This window comes from Varroa jacobsoni, unplaced genomic scaffold, assembly GCF_002532875.2.
Source record: "Varroa jacobsoni isolate VJ856 unplaced genomic scaffold, vjacob_1.0 contig00072, whole genome shotgun sequence".
In the NCBI taxonomy this organism is placed as follows: Eukaryota; Metazoa; Arthropoda; class Arachnida; order Mesostigmata; family Varroidae; genus Varroa; species Varroa jacobsoni.
Window position 1 is genome coordinate 53,240 of NW_019214406.1, and position 15,806 is coordinate 69,045.

Below are 15,806 nucleotides of genomic sequence, written 5' to 3' on the forward strand. Positions count from 1 at the left end.
TCGTCAACCAACGCACTATAACCGCCCTATCCAACCGCGATTCAGTGCACTTCGTCATAGGACCAGAAGGCCGCACGTCGCATCTAGAGCTTAGCCTAGTGCATATTCGGTGATGAGGCCTCTGTCGGTCGATTACAAAATTACTTTCTGAAAAATTTACGCTTTGAAAGCGACCGTCTAAAGGATGAGCACATTTTGGCCCCCTGCTAGGCCCGCAGGCTACAGGAGTGCCTCGGAGCAGGCTCACTACTTTCAAAGTGCCTTGAAGTCGTCTTTATCACCGACCCGAAAGGTACGGATTGGCTAGTTTGGCAAAGAATGGCAAAAAAACCTACTACAAATTGTTATTGCTCCATAAAGAAAAAGCCGAGTCGGTCTCTAGATGCCGCAGGTAAGGAAAACACAGCTTCACACAGCACATGTGGAGGAAGTATCGCATCAGAAATTCTAAGGAAATAAGTTCAAGTGCCTAAATCAATCGAACTTTGGCCTTTTAAATGGCCTGAATGCATCCTACCTCGAAGGTATTTTGGTCTCCCATTATACGGCTCAAAACGGGCTCGTGTTTCTCTTTGTACATATTCTCCTAATCGAAGAGTCAAGTAAACATTTTGCGTTTTTTGCAGTTATTTTCAACAAGATGCTAGTGACATGAAAAAACAAATTATTTAATTTCTACATTCGCAAGTTGATTCAACAGGTATACTGTCAGTGAATTTGCTGCTGCATCAACAGCGGCTACTCTGGTGATAACATTTGCCGAACTCATGATGTCTTTCATTTCCACCGGTACCACAAACCAGCATTTTCATGATGGAGTGCGCACCACGGACTGGTTCATGAGAAATATCAGAAGACCGAATATACTGAAAATATATCGTGTGTGTATATTAGGTCCACTAGCTAGCCTAGAGACAAATTAATTCGAATATGCGACCATACTTGATCATTCTCTAAAGTTTTTCTCACCCGACCTTATATCAAAATGTTTACGTACGATACACGACAAATTTGTTAAATAAATTCATTGACTTCTTCCGGTAAGGTGTGAGTCACTCTTTCTTGCTATTACGTTTCATTCATGAAGACTAAGATATAGATGTTCATCATTATTAGCCTTTTTGGCCAGTATCAGGGACTCAGTGCAGAAATCGTTACGATTTTTTTCGGCATGCCTAGTCCCACCACTCGATGCAACACCTTACGTAAACTTCTTTAGTTTTGTTACGATTTTCATTATATTCGGTTTTTGTAAATGACTCCATTTGTCCATTTCAGGTTTCTGTCCCTGGTCTGGTGTGTGCATTGTGCTCTATGAGTAAAGCCTCTATATTTAATCTTATGAAGTTGGTCGCATGGTCGCTGCATGAAGTGCCTTGTAATGCTACATTCCTGGTCGTGTGTGTTTTAGACTCAAAGACTGGAGTTTCGTGGCATTTTTTTCTCTTTTTTGTCTCTTTTTTACAGCTTTAACCGTATGTCAATTTTTTGGTAGCGAAGTTGTGGAAGTATTGTGACTCATTTAGTGCTTGGATGAGAAATTCGCCTTACAAGTACACTAAATTTTCGACCTATCTATCCGACACTCCTATAGCGATAGTTTCTCTCGTGATCGTTTCTTCCAGCTTGTATGAATCCTTTAGTTCAGATAATTCATACGGAGTCTTTTCCACGACGTGTCATTTTTCTTTTCAGTAAGTTTCTCATGCGGATTTTTTAAATTTAAGCATCCTTAACCTTGCCTTTCATCTTCAAAACTTATAAAAGATCTATCATGGCGTTGACTACGTTTAAAAATATTTTTACATTACTATTCTTTAGAATCCTGTGCCCTGTCACACTTTAGGGTTGTTAGTGATTGTGGCTGCATCTTTCCTTTTTGTTATGATAATGGCATATTTTGGCACCCTTCTACTGTAAATCTTGCTAGTCTTCACTGAAAATTTTGTTTCTGTTTTCCTATTATTTATGGGATCATTTTTATTCCGTCTTGTCTCCCTTTACTAAAATTATAGGACATGATAGCCCTTCGACATAACAGTTATTAAAATTTTAATTACCAAATTAGTCTCCGTTATAAATTCTTCTTTATGTGACCTGTGAGCGATTTTTTAACATGTGTAAAATTGGTCCATTGAGCTAAAATGTGCTACACACATGCATCTTTCATAAAAATTAAACGTAAGGTAGGCTCCATTCTGTGTAGTTAAGTCGAGCTGCGTGGTATAGATTTAAGAGCTTTGCAGTAGTACCACGTGCCTAGCTGGAAGTCGAGCGAGCGTGTGTGAGCTTAAAGAGGTTTGTGAGTACGACTCCGCCAAGGAACCTTAGGAGGTCATAACAAGCAATTTACACCGCCCTTAGAGTTCTGGTTCAATGGAATGTGTATAATTGGAAGCCTGAACCCGAAAAAAGTCCGATATAAAATGAATCGTTCTGGAGTTAAAGTGCTAGGCTATGTAGTTGAAGAAGCCGAGTAAATAACTTCTCGAGAACCTTTTCTTGTATATGTACGAGCCGGGAACATTTCTGTCCACCTTTTTTGCATTTTTTACACCAACATATTTTGTAGGGCCTGCTTATAAGTTTAGATCGTATTTCATCAAAAGCGTTTTGTGGTTTTTTTTCTAAACAAAGCATCTTGGAAACAACGCAGAACTTTTAATATTGTGACACTACTATGCGACGATTCGTAACTATGAAGCTACAAAAGACCATGTTTCAACTAAGGTCAATAAGTAGGATGTACCACTTACAACGTAATGTGCACACGGATATCTAGCTCAGCCTTAACTATCAAGATGTTTTACTACGGTATGACTTATCCATTCAAGCTATGCTTTTCTAAGATATAGCGTTTACAATATATATATATATATATATTGCAAATAATATTGGTCCTTGATGCTGAACGCATGGATACTGAGATTACCAGATCGATGTTAGCGCATCGCTCTATAACTCTGTTTATAGCTGCCTGCAGGATGCATCTCTCTTTATCATAAAGTAGTTAAGTATAGTTTGGAATAACCCGCACAAAACACGTTGCTTTTGCTGGTAAAATATTTTCTAAATTTAAAGGAAATATCAAGGTAGAACGTCAGTGACGGAAATTTTTAACTAGAAAAAACACAGCATTTTACTCGGATTCCTGCAGCAAATTAATTTATTATATAATCGCCGTTTCTGTCTGAGACTCCCATGCCAAATTTATTTATCAGAAATGTTGAGGCCTAGTATTGAAAACCTCATGTAATCAGTTTTGTAGACTCTCAGATGTTTTGTTATGAATTCAAGTCGTCAGTAAACGGAGAACATGTTAATCGATTGGTGCAAGGTGAGAAAAAAGTAGTTGGTACGACATCATTTTCCACTCAAGCTATCGCACTTCGGTAATGGCCTTTGCCATTTGTGGTTTGTTTGTTGGGAGGGATTGCCTTACCTATCGAGCCTTTATGTCGGGTAATCTTCTTCAGTCGATACAAATGTCCCATAAATGTACCTTCGTTAACCGCTGTACTTTCCTCGAGAATTTACCAGTAAGTACCTTCCAGGCCCATTATACGCAAATCGTAGTCTTTTCAGGATGGAGATAAGAGTTCTCATTTACTTCGGACGGCTGATCGGGTGAGATACATGCTCTAGTTCAAAGATGCCATTATTAAATTTTGTAACTCACTTTTAAACAGTTGCTTCAAACATGGAGTCCACACTGTACTCGGCCTAAAGATCCCGGGCTACTGCGGTAGATCTTTTGCTTTCAAAAAAGGTGAAATGTGTAAAATGAATAACGAAAATAAGTTTTTTTTTTCACAAGAACACCCACCGTAGTGTTTAAAGTCGAGGTAAAATTAATTTCCCTGCATAATGAAGTGTGAACAGATTTATGAAGGAAAGATAGAGCATTTCTGAATGGTCAATGGGGGAAGATAAATAACGGACAGACAAAAAAAACAAGAGAATTTAAAAGAATTGTCTTCGCTGCTGTTTCAACTAAATATATTAAATCGAGTTGAGTCAATAACGACGCCCTACGGAATACTCCTTTTTGAGAAACTAATTGATCATTAAACTTTATATCGTTTTATTTTTTAAATAATATTTAATCGTTTATTTATTTATTTATAAATAGTTTATAAATAATATTTAACGCTTTACTCGATGTACTTACTCCAGTCGAGCTTAATTTACACAATGATTTGTTGTACCTACGTTTTACTTTGATAAAAGCTTTTGAGTAAGCAAAAAGAATACAGCAAAACATCTAATTGTGTTTTGCTTAAGAATGCATCATGGCTGAATCGATTTCTACCTAGTAGAATCGCATTAATCCACATTAACAAACAGTTGTAGACAGAAATTCTCTTCCAAAATCCTATTTTGCGGGTACCTTAAGTTTGAAAAAAATATTTCATTAATATAAACCTTGAAAAGTTGGTTATCGAACAAATTGTCAAAAAACCGATCTGCCTAAATTTGTATTACTCTCTATAAAAGATAAAATTCACTCGCGAAAAAAAATATCCATCCAATTGAAGATGTGAACCATATGCTGAGATTGTTCAGATTTCATCACAAATCATTCGAATCTGCATTTCAATCAAACAACCTTTTTGGATGGAAACCTGGTTGGATTCTAGGCATTGCTGTTTTACCCGGAACTGCACATTTCTATCTGTAATTTAAGCTAACATACAGATACCATTTTTCATTGCTGGTGGCAATCCTGTATAAAAGTCAGTCATTGTGAGTGCGTGACGCTTGATTCTTGGCAATGTTAAGATGCGTCTTAGGATGTCAAGTCGTACCTCCTTGTTGGGTTCAGACAGTTTATGAAATACCCAATCCGAATTTCTATGTAGGTCAAAGAGACCTAAGGTGGTTAGTGACAGTCGTGTGGCTGAAGTCTGTTGATGCCCATGTTATTTGTCGGCAGTCTTCCTTCAACTGCCTTTAGACTGTCATCATCAAATCCAAACGGTCATCATTCTTTAGGTCACAAATACCGTTTCCAGACTTGGCAAACCAGTCTTGAGCATTCCTTTTAGCAATAGCGTCGCTACCGTACACAAGGCTAGTTTCCTGTGTTTTCCGTAGGACAGAAGGTATCCAGAATGCACTGGGACATTCGTTTTTGAGGAGCAGTTTCGGGTAGATGTTGCATTCATAATACGCCGTTACAGCGCATCGACAGAGCAGGGAGGGCGCTTTTGAGAAATAGACTAGAAGTATAAAACACGTGAGGACAAGTGGCAATCAAAAGCTTTTTTAAGCGCGGAAATTTTCCTTTTAATTTATTGAAATTTTCCTAGAGTGATTTAATTGCCGCCACTCCAAGAGCTTACGTGAGATTGATGTTGTGCCTCTATATTGTTATTCTCCTCATCCTGTTAGAACGCTGTTATAATCTTGTTACATTGTTGCATTTACTCAATTTCTCCATTTTAGTTATTCCTATTCCAAAAAAGAATGAATCAGATTGAAAAATATAAACCGCAATCTGAGATTGTTTAATTTCATCAATCGTTTCACGAATTAATCGAGTTAACATTGACCCCTATGCGAGAACAAGAATTGCCCTTTAAAAGAGTGTTCATCCTATCCAAGAGCATTATTGATATGTAGAGAGTATGACCCATATTTTATCAATGTTAAACTACTTCGGTAAAAATTACAATTTAACCCCTGAATAACGGAAAAAAGAAAAATAAAAATATTAAATTATGCCTATTTTATAGAAGTCGAAGATGATGATAATCCTTAATCAATGATAATCTTTGAAAAATCCTCAACAGTTGTCGAAGAAATCGCTAACAAAGGGTCAGCTTGTTAAAATTACCATTAGCATTACTCTATAAAAAAAAAATGCCTCATCCTCGACGAAAAAAATCATAAATAATTGCACAAATTACCCAAGTTTACATCAAACCTACGTATGAGTGAAAAAAGCATTTGTCTAATCGAAGGATAGAATGAAAATATTTCATCAGTTCTGTTTCTGCAAAGATCATTACCTTTCCCCTCAATAGTGCAAAACAAGAAATCGACCGTTTTTCCTAAACTCTAATGTTGTGTCTATTTTGTAAATCTTGAAAGATAAACCACTTTTCAATACGGTTCTGCCAGAAATTTTCTACGGTTGTCGAATGAATTGCCAAAGATGGTTAGTATGCTCAAATCAGCATTATGCCATTATTACATATCCGCCGCAAATATAGCTCTATTTCGGAACCTTAATTTCTCACAGACCCATTTTAAGTATTTCTTTGCAAATGTATGACCGCATTCTTGATAGAAAGGGTCAGCAAGTCGATGTGCTTATTTCAAAACTTAAAAGTCTCGTTCAATAGCAATTTATATATACTAATTCAATGGATCCAAATGTGGGCTGTAAAGCGGCCATATGCACTCATTCTAAAACATTCACGATCATGATCTATGCATTCTTGACCAGCTAAACCCTCGCTGTGTGTTTTGATTTTTATGCCCGGTATTGCCGTTAAGCATTCCATGAGACGACTAGCTTTCAACACGAAATGAAGTGTGTTTGTGCCCGGATTCGAACAAGATTAGCAGGCAAATGCTTTACCCGCTAAGCTATCATAAGGATAGCTAAGCCTGCCCTAAGCGGCTAGTATGAGGCAACGCACCACCTTGCCTTTAGATGTATAACTTTCCTTCAAACTCTTTCAAGAGTCCACGGTTCTACAAGAGTTTGCAGAGCACCCATGTAAACTTTGTTCGCGATATGTTTAATTTTTTGAAAGAAGCATAGTGGAATGACATCTCCTTCTCTGGATACCACGCTTAAAACATGACTATTAGCCTGTCTCTAGATCTCTCTGTCATCACTAGATCGTGCACAAGTAAACAATAATTTTTACGGTCAGTTATTATGTCGAGAAAAACTTTTTCACATATATATATATATATATATATATATATATACTTTAGCCATAACTCCTTTAGTCGACGAAGTCCTTTCTGGATGCGTTGCAGTTGATTCATTCCTCTTAGCGCACTGCCGGTGTTACTTGCTTTTAGAAATGCAGTAATGTTTGATGCATTACTATACTATATATATTAAATCAAGTCAGGTGTGAGGCCGGCATCTCCGACGTGTTTATCATTAACTATCATCAACTTAAGGCTGAGTGAGGATGAAAAATTTCACTCATTGATTGTTTTTTAAAAGAACTAATAAAGGTTGCTCTTGTTTTACTCAGAGATACCCGATCGGGCGTTTAAGGTTTACCGCTAGCCAAATCATTTATATTCAAAGAAGCATTAATAATCCTTTAAAAACAACGGAAAGTGTCGCCTAAGCTGGAATTCATTCACTTCTATGACCTATAAGGTTAAACTCTGCAGAAGAGAAACGGTCTGAAAAACTTTACTTTTGTTACTTTCTAAAGACTTGGTAAGTCTTATAACTGGGCTACAAAATAATTATGTGTAGGCGCACAACATCCGTACAATATATTGAACGAGCTGGCAATTTACGGTTTTCGAAATTATTTTAATAAATACTTTATGTTTGTCTGTTTTTTCGATCTAGATTACACGTCTAATGCTTTATTCTACAATCAAACGATACCTCCGCTATTACTGGATCCCCTACGGCTTTATTACAACCGGATTCCCAAAACAGCTGGTACTACAATGCTGTCAATTTTACACCGATTGGCGGAGCGCAACCATTTTTCGCATTATTCTTCTGTTGTCTACAATCGGCGTAATCTAACGGACCGTGAGCAACTGGAACTTGTTCGGAACGTAACCAAAGCTGTTCCGCCAGCCAGCTTTGACCGACACGTCCATTTCGTGAACTTCAATCTGTACGCTCTGTGAAATTATATGCCTATATAGAAATTATCAGGGTTGAATGTACATGCTAGATTGATTAAAAAAAAAAGGCGATACGAAATATGATTGTTGATTAAAAAGTTTACGACATATTACAGCAAAAATATTTATTCAGTTGTAAAAGTTCTGCCGTCTCTTGCAGCTGACAAACCTACACGTATCTTTTTTTACACTTGGCGGTTTTAAACTTGGCAGTGAGATACGACTAATGACTGTACAACCACGAAAAAAAAGCAAGGAGCACTTCAAGTTTGGTCCCACATTAACCGTAGGTTTTCTTTGGAGCATCTCTACAAAGATAGGAATTTACTTTCCCTGTTGCAAACCTGTGAACCGTTATTTGTGACGACCCTTTCAAGTCTTTAACAGTGGTGGTGGAACAAATCGCAATGGATGTCTTGCCGTTGAAAGTTCAGCAATTCCGGGTCAAACTTGATAATCCCCTTAATCCGCATAAATTTCCATTTTATCCATAGTAATCCATTAATTGAGAAAACCTTTTTTTATTTTTGTCCACTATATATATAGGGGTCAAACGAGGCTCGTCGTTAATTTTATCCTATCTGCTGCGGAATCTTCCAAAGCAAATTCTGCCCATGATTTCATTTCTACAGATAGTCCGCGTCACTTTAGTGTGTGGAAATTAGTTCCTAACGCGAATCTCGTACATGTTCTTTATTCCTTAATCTCGCTTCGCAAACCTTGTGAGTATATGTTAGTACAAAGCATCGAAACGAATTAACTGTTAGCTCAATTCCTCTTGAATTTGTACCGTCTGTTCAGAGAGAAAAGTGTCCGAGACAAGTCACAATCTCTTAACACCCCGTTTTCGAGAGAACCCACAAAATTTCGAAAGTTTTTTTGCCAGATTAAATTTTCGCCCTCTATTGAGTTTGATTCTACATAAGGCAAATCACGACTCTCACCTGGACCACAGTTCCATATTTAAGACGCAATATGTAAGTGCTTACTTTAGCTGAATAATGGAATGAATTATTCAGCATTGATTAAAATTATGACTATTATAAAATATCTTCTTGTGTATGAAATAAAAATATTTTAATAGTATTCCAAACCTTGAAACTACCTTTTTTGAAATAACATCAGAAACGCGTAAACTTTTGAGAACGTTTACATTGGGAGTTTTTTTTTATTAACAGAAATACAGTTTTCAATCAACAATCTTGCTACTCCTACTGATTCAAAATCGGCCCTCACTGGCTCAAGTAACTTAATTACCGATTTCTCATACTCTTGGCAACTAAAGCCTGTCAACGAAATATTGCAATACTGATCAGCATTAATCCTGCAGATTAAGGGAGCACATGTAGATTATCTTAAATCAACCCGCGAAATTCCTAAATTACAAAAATTAATTTCCGTATTAGTAAATATAGAAATTATAACATTATTTTGTTATTAACTATTATCCTTTAGAGCAAATGGCTGCTGTCGTTCGATTTGTATAATGACGAAGAGCTTTAAACATACATCTGCTTACATTTACCTACGACCAGCTTTTACTCCCCGGGGTTACGTCTTATCCTCTTTTCCGAATGTGATTCGTATTACATATAAACTCCCTACCTAACACTAGATGCTACCTAACACTGTCTTGCTATCTTACGCTTTAGCTAGTACCTAAAGTGTAAAGCGGCTTTAGCAGCTAGCTTTGTTTTACTGCAATCACTCACTGCAGTCATTTTGTTAAATTGTTGTATCATTCCATAATTCCATAACTCTGTTTCAGTTCTTTGTCCCGCGTTCTTGTTGCAATTAAGCAGTACCCACGGTACTAGTTACTTCAAACTCATAATTATTATTCCGCTATTTCAGAATATATTTGATCGAGATCTTCAAAATATAATTTAAATAATGAGCAGGTCAAGCAACCTCCTTGTTATCCTATGTGAAAACCGATATTTCAATTAAAAACTCTTCAATTTTTTGAGCTTATGTTTAACCTTTTCAAATATCTTGTGTAAAATCTTGTGAAAAATAATCTACTTTTACATTTGGACATTGTTTAAATCATCAGTCGCTGTGCTCGAAATAATACCGAATGCAGGGACCTTCAAATCGAATAGCAGCAGCTATCCTATCCCGAGTTGAGGTAATGGAATGCCGGACAGATGTGATTAAATCCGGAAACTGCATAACGAATGACGACGTATCGACTTGTGTTTCTGCTGTCCTTCCATGCGGACTCAGTCATTGCATTGAGTCTGTAGAAGTCTGGGTCTATCGTTTTTTTTTTAGTTTACCAAACCGTACTTACAGCTCTTTAACAAACTGTAGTGTTTCATACAGTCAGTAGACCAGTAGTTTCTGGCTAAAACATGGAGCTCAGGGCTTAAGGCAGGTTGACTTTATACAGTCGAGAGGGTATGCGGGTCTATTGTAGCAGACAATGAAATGAATGTGGGATCAGTCATTGAATACAAGGCGAAAACGTGAGACCCACGCTCAACCAACGGTGTCTTGAGAGTAGAAGTAACAGAATGTAGAGGACTCTAGAGAATGACCCCAAGTTAAAGTCCGAACATTATTATATTAAATATGAGCATAATTTCCGTTTTAATGTTCCCGTTTACTTTTTTACTGTTCGTTTACATCCATATACCCCTCAAAAGTGCTCCTCTGAAAGTCCATTGTGCAGATTCCATTGTGCGGTCGAAATTAAATTTTTTGTGGAGTTTAGGCTCCAAGAATAATAGTTCCAGACGAAAAAAAGAAGTGCATTTTTAACACCTACTCAACACATTTTGCTCATATCAGGATTCGATCTTCCGTTGCTCTTCTAGGTCAATCCTTATCTCTTAAAAAATTCGATTACTTCTTCTTGTTAGAGGTGCTAAAGTGTTTGAAGCGCTCGTCTAGCCAGGTTTCGAAAGCCTTTAAGAACCATTGTTAAACTTACAATTACGAATTTTACTTTCCAATAATCGGGTTAGGTGGTAGTTCATCGTGACGAGATTTGGAGAATACGGTGGGTGCAAAAAAGCGTACACATTCGCTCCTGCAGAGCGTCATCGCCGCAGAAGGCCTGGTCTTTTCATGGATAACTTCGCCTCGCTTATCTGGTTTTTTCTGTTGAATATTCTCGCTCACTGGACCCAGACAGATAGGTTATATAGAGATTTCTGTTGCGTATTCTGTCCTTCCTAAACACTTCGCAGTGTATAAGACCCTCTCAATCCCTCCAGACCCAAAGCATTGTCTTTTTGGAATGGAAATCCGATTTAACTATGGACCTGGGTATGTGCCCTATCACGTTGTCTGGTTTTGTTGATACGGAAACACCATTTTTCGATCACCGGTGATAAATTTGCATAAAAACCTGCCATTGTGGCTACGTGTTGTCAGACGCCGATCAACGCGTCGAGGTCAATGAAAACAGTCCATGACACATCCAGACCCCTAATTTCTGACACAATTACGTGCATTCAAGATGTCTGGGAATAGTGTAGTGTTTGGAGCTTATTTTCCCAACCAATTAACGAGTTGTTTGCTTTTCGTGGTTTTCGTCGATCTATATGGCTGGTTAGAAAGAGGTACACTTTTTAGGTCAAAGCTTCCATCTTTGAACTTAGCAAATTCCTTTTAGCAATCTTCTTAGTTAGAATCCTCGTTATACCTCTTTTGACGTCTGCAAAAAGCACAATAAAGTAAATGTCGCAAATGCACTTTTGTTTTCCTCGAATCTTTATCTCTGCACAGTTGCAGCTCCCTTACAGAGTAGAGAGAGCACTTTCGAGTAGCGTATAGAGCAAATCAGCGGTGGAAAGATACAAGAAAAACTGTACATTAAAAAAAAAAAAGAACGGAACTACCCATTTTTCAGCCTATTGCTTTACTGCCTTTACTGCTAAGATTCAAGCGAAAAGTTTTTACTATTAAGAAAATAGAAGTTACTACCACGCTGCTAGAATGCAATATAAAAATAAGGTATAAAAATATGCAAGACATGTGGATGCAGACTACTGTGGTGATCATGAGTGTACAGGAAATAATACATCTTGCAACCGTCAGCTGTTAGTGTAGAAGAGTCAGCACCAGCCAATCAATTTCTATGCGATGCAGAATGACTCTCTGCTACTTGCTAAAATCAGAAACATATCTCGAACATGTTTTCTTGCTTTTATAGTATGAATGCTTCCTCGTAAATGCGTGCCTTCATGCATTAATTGCACTAACGTCTTCATGTTAGTGAAGTTATAATTTGCCACAGATAACTGACCTTCAACAGATCATTTTTGTGAAAATAGCTTAAGAATAAAAATGTTGTCAAATGTCATTGGCTGTCAGCATTGGCAGCTAGCTGATGACACTTGTAACTCTGTGACCTGTGTTTTTGAAAACCATCAAGAAGAACTTGTTTCCTCTAAAGATTGGTTGCACAATGACACAATCACGCCTGGAATCCGGCCCTTTATAATTTCAGTTACCTGCCTTCAGCTAGCTCCATTTTAACAACGGTCTCAAACTCAGTTGACATAGTCTTTTTGTCATTGGAGTATCGTCTAGATTGGGTCAAGCATCGCCCGTGTTTATAAACGTAGTAAGGGATCCAGTTGAACGAGTAGTGTCCGACTATTACTACAGGAGGGCGGTAGCTCGGAAGAACCTCGATAGCTCGTCGGTAACGCCTAGCCTATATTGGCTTAACAAGGTCCGTTTACAAATATATCGTTCGATTCATTACCTTATGTAATAATAAGTTAGACCTAAGAAAAACTGTTCAGTTTAAAAATAAGTAAAGTATAGTTATCACATGCTTACCAGGTGTGCTTCTAACAGTTATTAGACGAGCAATGACTTGTGACTTGGCTTCCTATTGAAAAAATCAAAATCTCAATTTTTTACAGCTCGTACAAAATTTATGGGTTCATAATTGCAGTAAATCCAATCCAGTAGGTGATATTTTACTTTATAGCATATTTCTGATTTGTGTGCATGTATTTCCTTTTCTGCTCGCATAACTCTTGCAATAGCAGTTACGTTACGAACTATCAGGAACTAAAAAACATGATAACTACAATAGTCGTATTTCGCTCTATGTTCTCATAGCCGATCGAGGAATGTATTCGGCGAGGAGATGCTGAGTGTCGTTACGTTACAGGCTACACGCAAATAGGTCACATGGTACCCTACTTCTGCGGTCACAACATAAGATGCTCGTTCGTACCTTTATTAGAATTTGTTAAATTTGAGTGACACACGGCATAATACACTTGAAGTGTATATAGAGTTGTTTCTAGTACCAGCAAATCCAGGATGACTTTTATTTGGAAATAAACTGTTTCGCGTATTCTTCGCTTAGTTTGTTGCAAGGAAACATGGAATAAGTAAAATTCGATACCTCTCGAAAGATTTACGTGCTATTTATGAAAAGTAGCAACTATGTTTCGGGCACATCTACTTTCGACCGTACTCTTGTTATGGAGACGCATTGTTTACGTTAGTCTTATTTCCCTAATGAGCCATTTCCTGTTATTAGGGTCGTCAATGATCCATGGGCGCTTCAGCATGCTAAACGGAATATCGAACTATATTACGACGTGGTAGGACTAGTTGAGATGCTGCCAGAGACAGTTGCCGTACTACAACACCGACTTCCAATATTCTTTCAAAGTGCTTCTGAGGTGTGCGGACAAATAGGTAAGAACTACGTTTTAGCAATCCATACTTTTCAGTGGATTCTCAGTTTTATTTCTTTCATTGAAATATTCATCGAAGAAGATGGAAAATCGGTGTAAACAATCGAATCAATAATTTTTTATTGTTAGTTTGGTTGCGCTCTAAAGGGTCGACATTACCGACTACAACTCAGTTTTTTTGGCCAGATCTACATTACAGCAGAGCAGTTTAAATTATATGCTAGTTAAGCACATTGTCCGGAGGTAGATTCAGTCTGATCCTGTTTAGAATCTATGCGTCAACGCACTCCAAAAAAGATGCGCATCAGTCGTCCAGGCCGCACCGCTGCAGTACACATCGAATTTAAAATTTACATCCATTTTAACTGAACTGATGGCGTATTATTATAAAGAACTTAAGGTTTGAGCAGATATATTTGTGGACTGGCGTTCTAAAACGCTTTGTTCCACAGAGGTGACGGCAAGCGTTAGATACAAAGCAACGCTCGCCGGCAATATGATCATTTATGTATACGGTTATCTCCATGCGTTCGTGTTAGTTAAAAAGTTCGACTGAGCATTAGCTCAAGATGTTAAGGTATTCTTGGTATGCTCTTGTTTCCGTAAAGCTAAATTTGGTTTTCATGGACACGAAGTACCTGTTGCTGGTTTTTTATCCTGATTCCTAGTATTATCGCGAGCAATAGACATGCGCAACATGAACGCATTAACTTTTACCTTCGATTGCTGAGCATTTCAAGTTTAGCTAAGAGCGCCCACAGCTTTTTGCAATATGTACAACAACGTTACCGAAAGCGCCTCTTTTTCATTCTACATAAGAGGTCAGTCACAGGCTCGGAGGTGAGTAAAATAATTACTATCTTTTTAGAGCATCAGATTAATTAACATATGCATATGTTTTTCAGGGTCTTACAATGTAAATCCGGATAAACCAAACGTAACATTTGAGGCAAAACTCCAGCTGAGGCTTAACCTGACGAACGACTTAGAGCTTTATAACTTCATTAAGAAGCGTCTTCTCAAGCAATATAGCGAGATACCTAGGTGATAGAAGTAGACCTAAACTCTGTGTATTAAGAACTCCGGTAATTCAAATAGGACAAATATGCTTGCAGGACTACATGTTAACATTATTTTTTTCTGTGAAAAACATATTTGTATTATATAATGAGTGAGCAATGCAGTTGCAACACGCGATTGACTAATTTATTCGATCTTTGTTATTTAAAAAAAAAATAGTTTAAATAGTAGTGGAAAATAGTTTAAAAAAGTTTGAGAAGCATTCGGTAGTAAAGAAGAATGTTGACCCGATTGCATAACCATACCACTAATCATATTAGCGCTTTGTTGGATCTGATTTGTGGTTCGCGATATGACCATTGGCTTGATTTTGCTATGCAAAAGAAGATATGTACCGGATGTCCGTTGAAAGACCTTAACTGATGGCGATGAAAAACGGACAGAAATTAAAAATAAATCAGTTAATGTTTTATAGATTCTTTTTGAGGCGACAAGAACATCTTGTATTCACTATGTTTTAGGGGTTTGTACGTATTCTTAAGTTGTAGGCAATGGGCTCAGATATCCTTTGATAAGCATTGTTGCCCCCAATCTTTTCCTCTAAGCAGTGTCTTTTTACCCATAGATCTAAGTAGTAACGTAAGTAGTTACCAATGAAAAGCTCATGCTATAACACCCTAACGATAACAATCTTCGAGTTAATGACAAAAATTTTACATTTTGTAACAGCAGACCGATTCCTTTGAACTTATTTTAAAAATGAAATCGTGAAATGCCTAGAGAAAATAACATCAATCACGGAAGTACAGACATACCGCGGATACGCAGTCACAGAGTAATAAATGTTACCTCAAATCTATTATTAAAAAATGTTTTTACTTTTATATTGAATAACTTGTGTTAGGTCAAGCAGTTCAACAATCAATTGTACTTTCTTATTTCTTACTCCTAGACATCTCAGAGGCTGCGTGCGTGGTTCCTATGAAATACACGTCACCTCGCCTGGTTGATTCCATTGATATGCAAGATCGTCAATAAACTGCTTCATCCGTGCCGCCTTTGAGAAAAAAAACGACTTTTCTAACCATGGCGTGTTCACTGTTATGCGTGCTAATATCACTAGCTAAATAGGAAAGCGATATGTTTATTATCATGTCCAGCTTCCTTATGGTCACTGACCGTCATTAACGCAGGGGCGTGGTCATCTCACTGCTACTTCAGACGCCCAGGAAGGGATGGAGGAATTGTGCGAAGCTGGCT

General features: G+C 37.5%; 1 protein-coding gene across 1 annotated transcript in view; it reads left to right on the forward strand.

The window, feature by feature from the left end:
- The window catches only part of LOC111270741 (uronyl 2-sulfotransferase), a 38,522-nt gene extending 23,479 nt beyond the window's left edge, over positions 1–15,043 (forward strand). Inside the window, exons 3-7 of the mRNA XM_022851127.1 lie at positions 7,559–7,838; positions 12,394–12,538; positions 12,937–13,046; positions 13,367–13,527; positions 14,432–15,043. Coding sequence (XP_022706862.1) covers positions 7,559–7,838; positions 12,394–12,538; positions 12,937–13,046; positions 13,367–13,527; positions 14,432–14,574 — 839 coding nt within the window. The 3' untranslated portion in view covers positions 14,575–15,043. The remainder of the gene's footprint in view (positions 1–7,558; positions 7,839–12,393; positions 12,539–12,936; positions 13,047–13,366; positions 13,528–14,431) is intronic.
- The last annotated feature ends 763 nt before the right edge of the window (positions 15,044–15,806 follow it).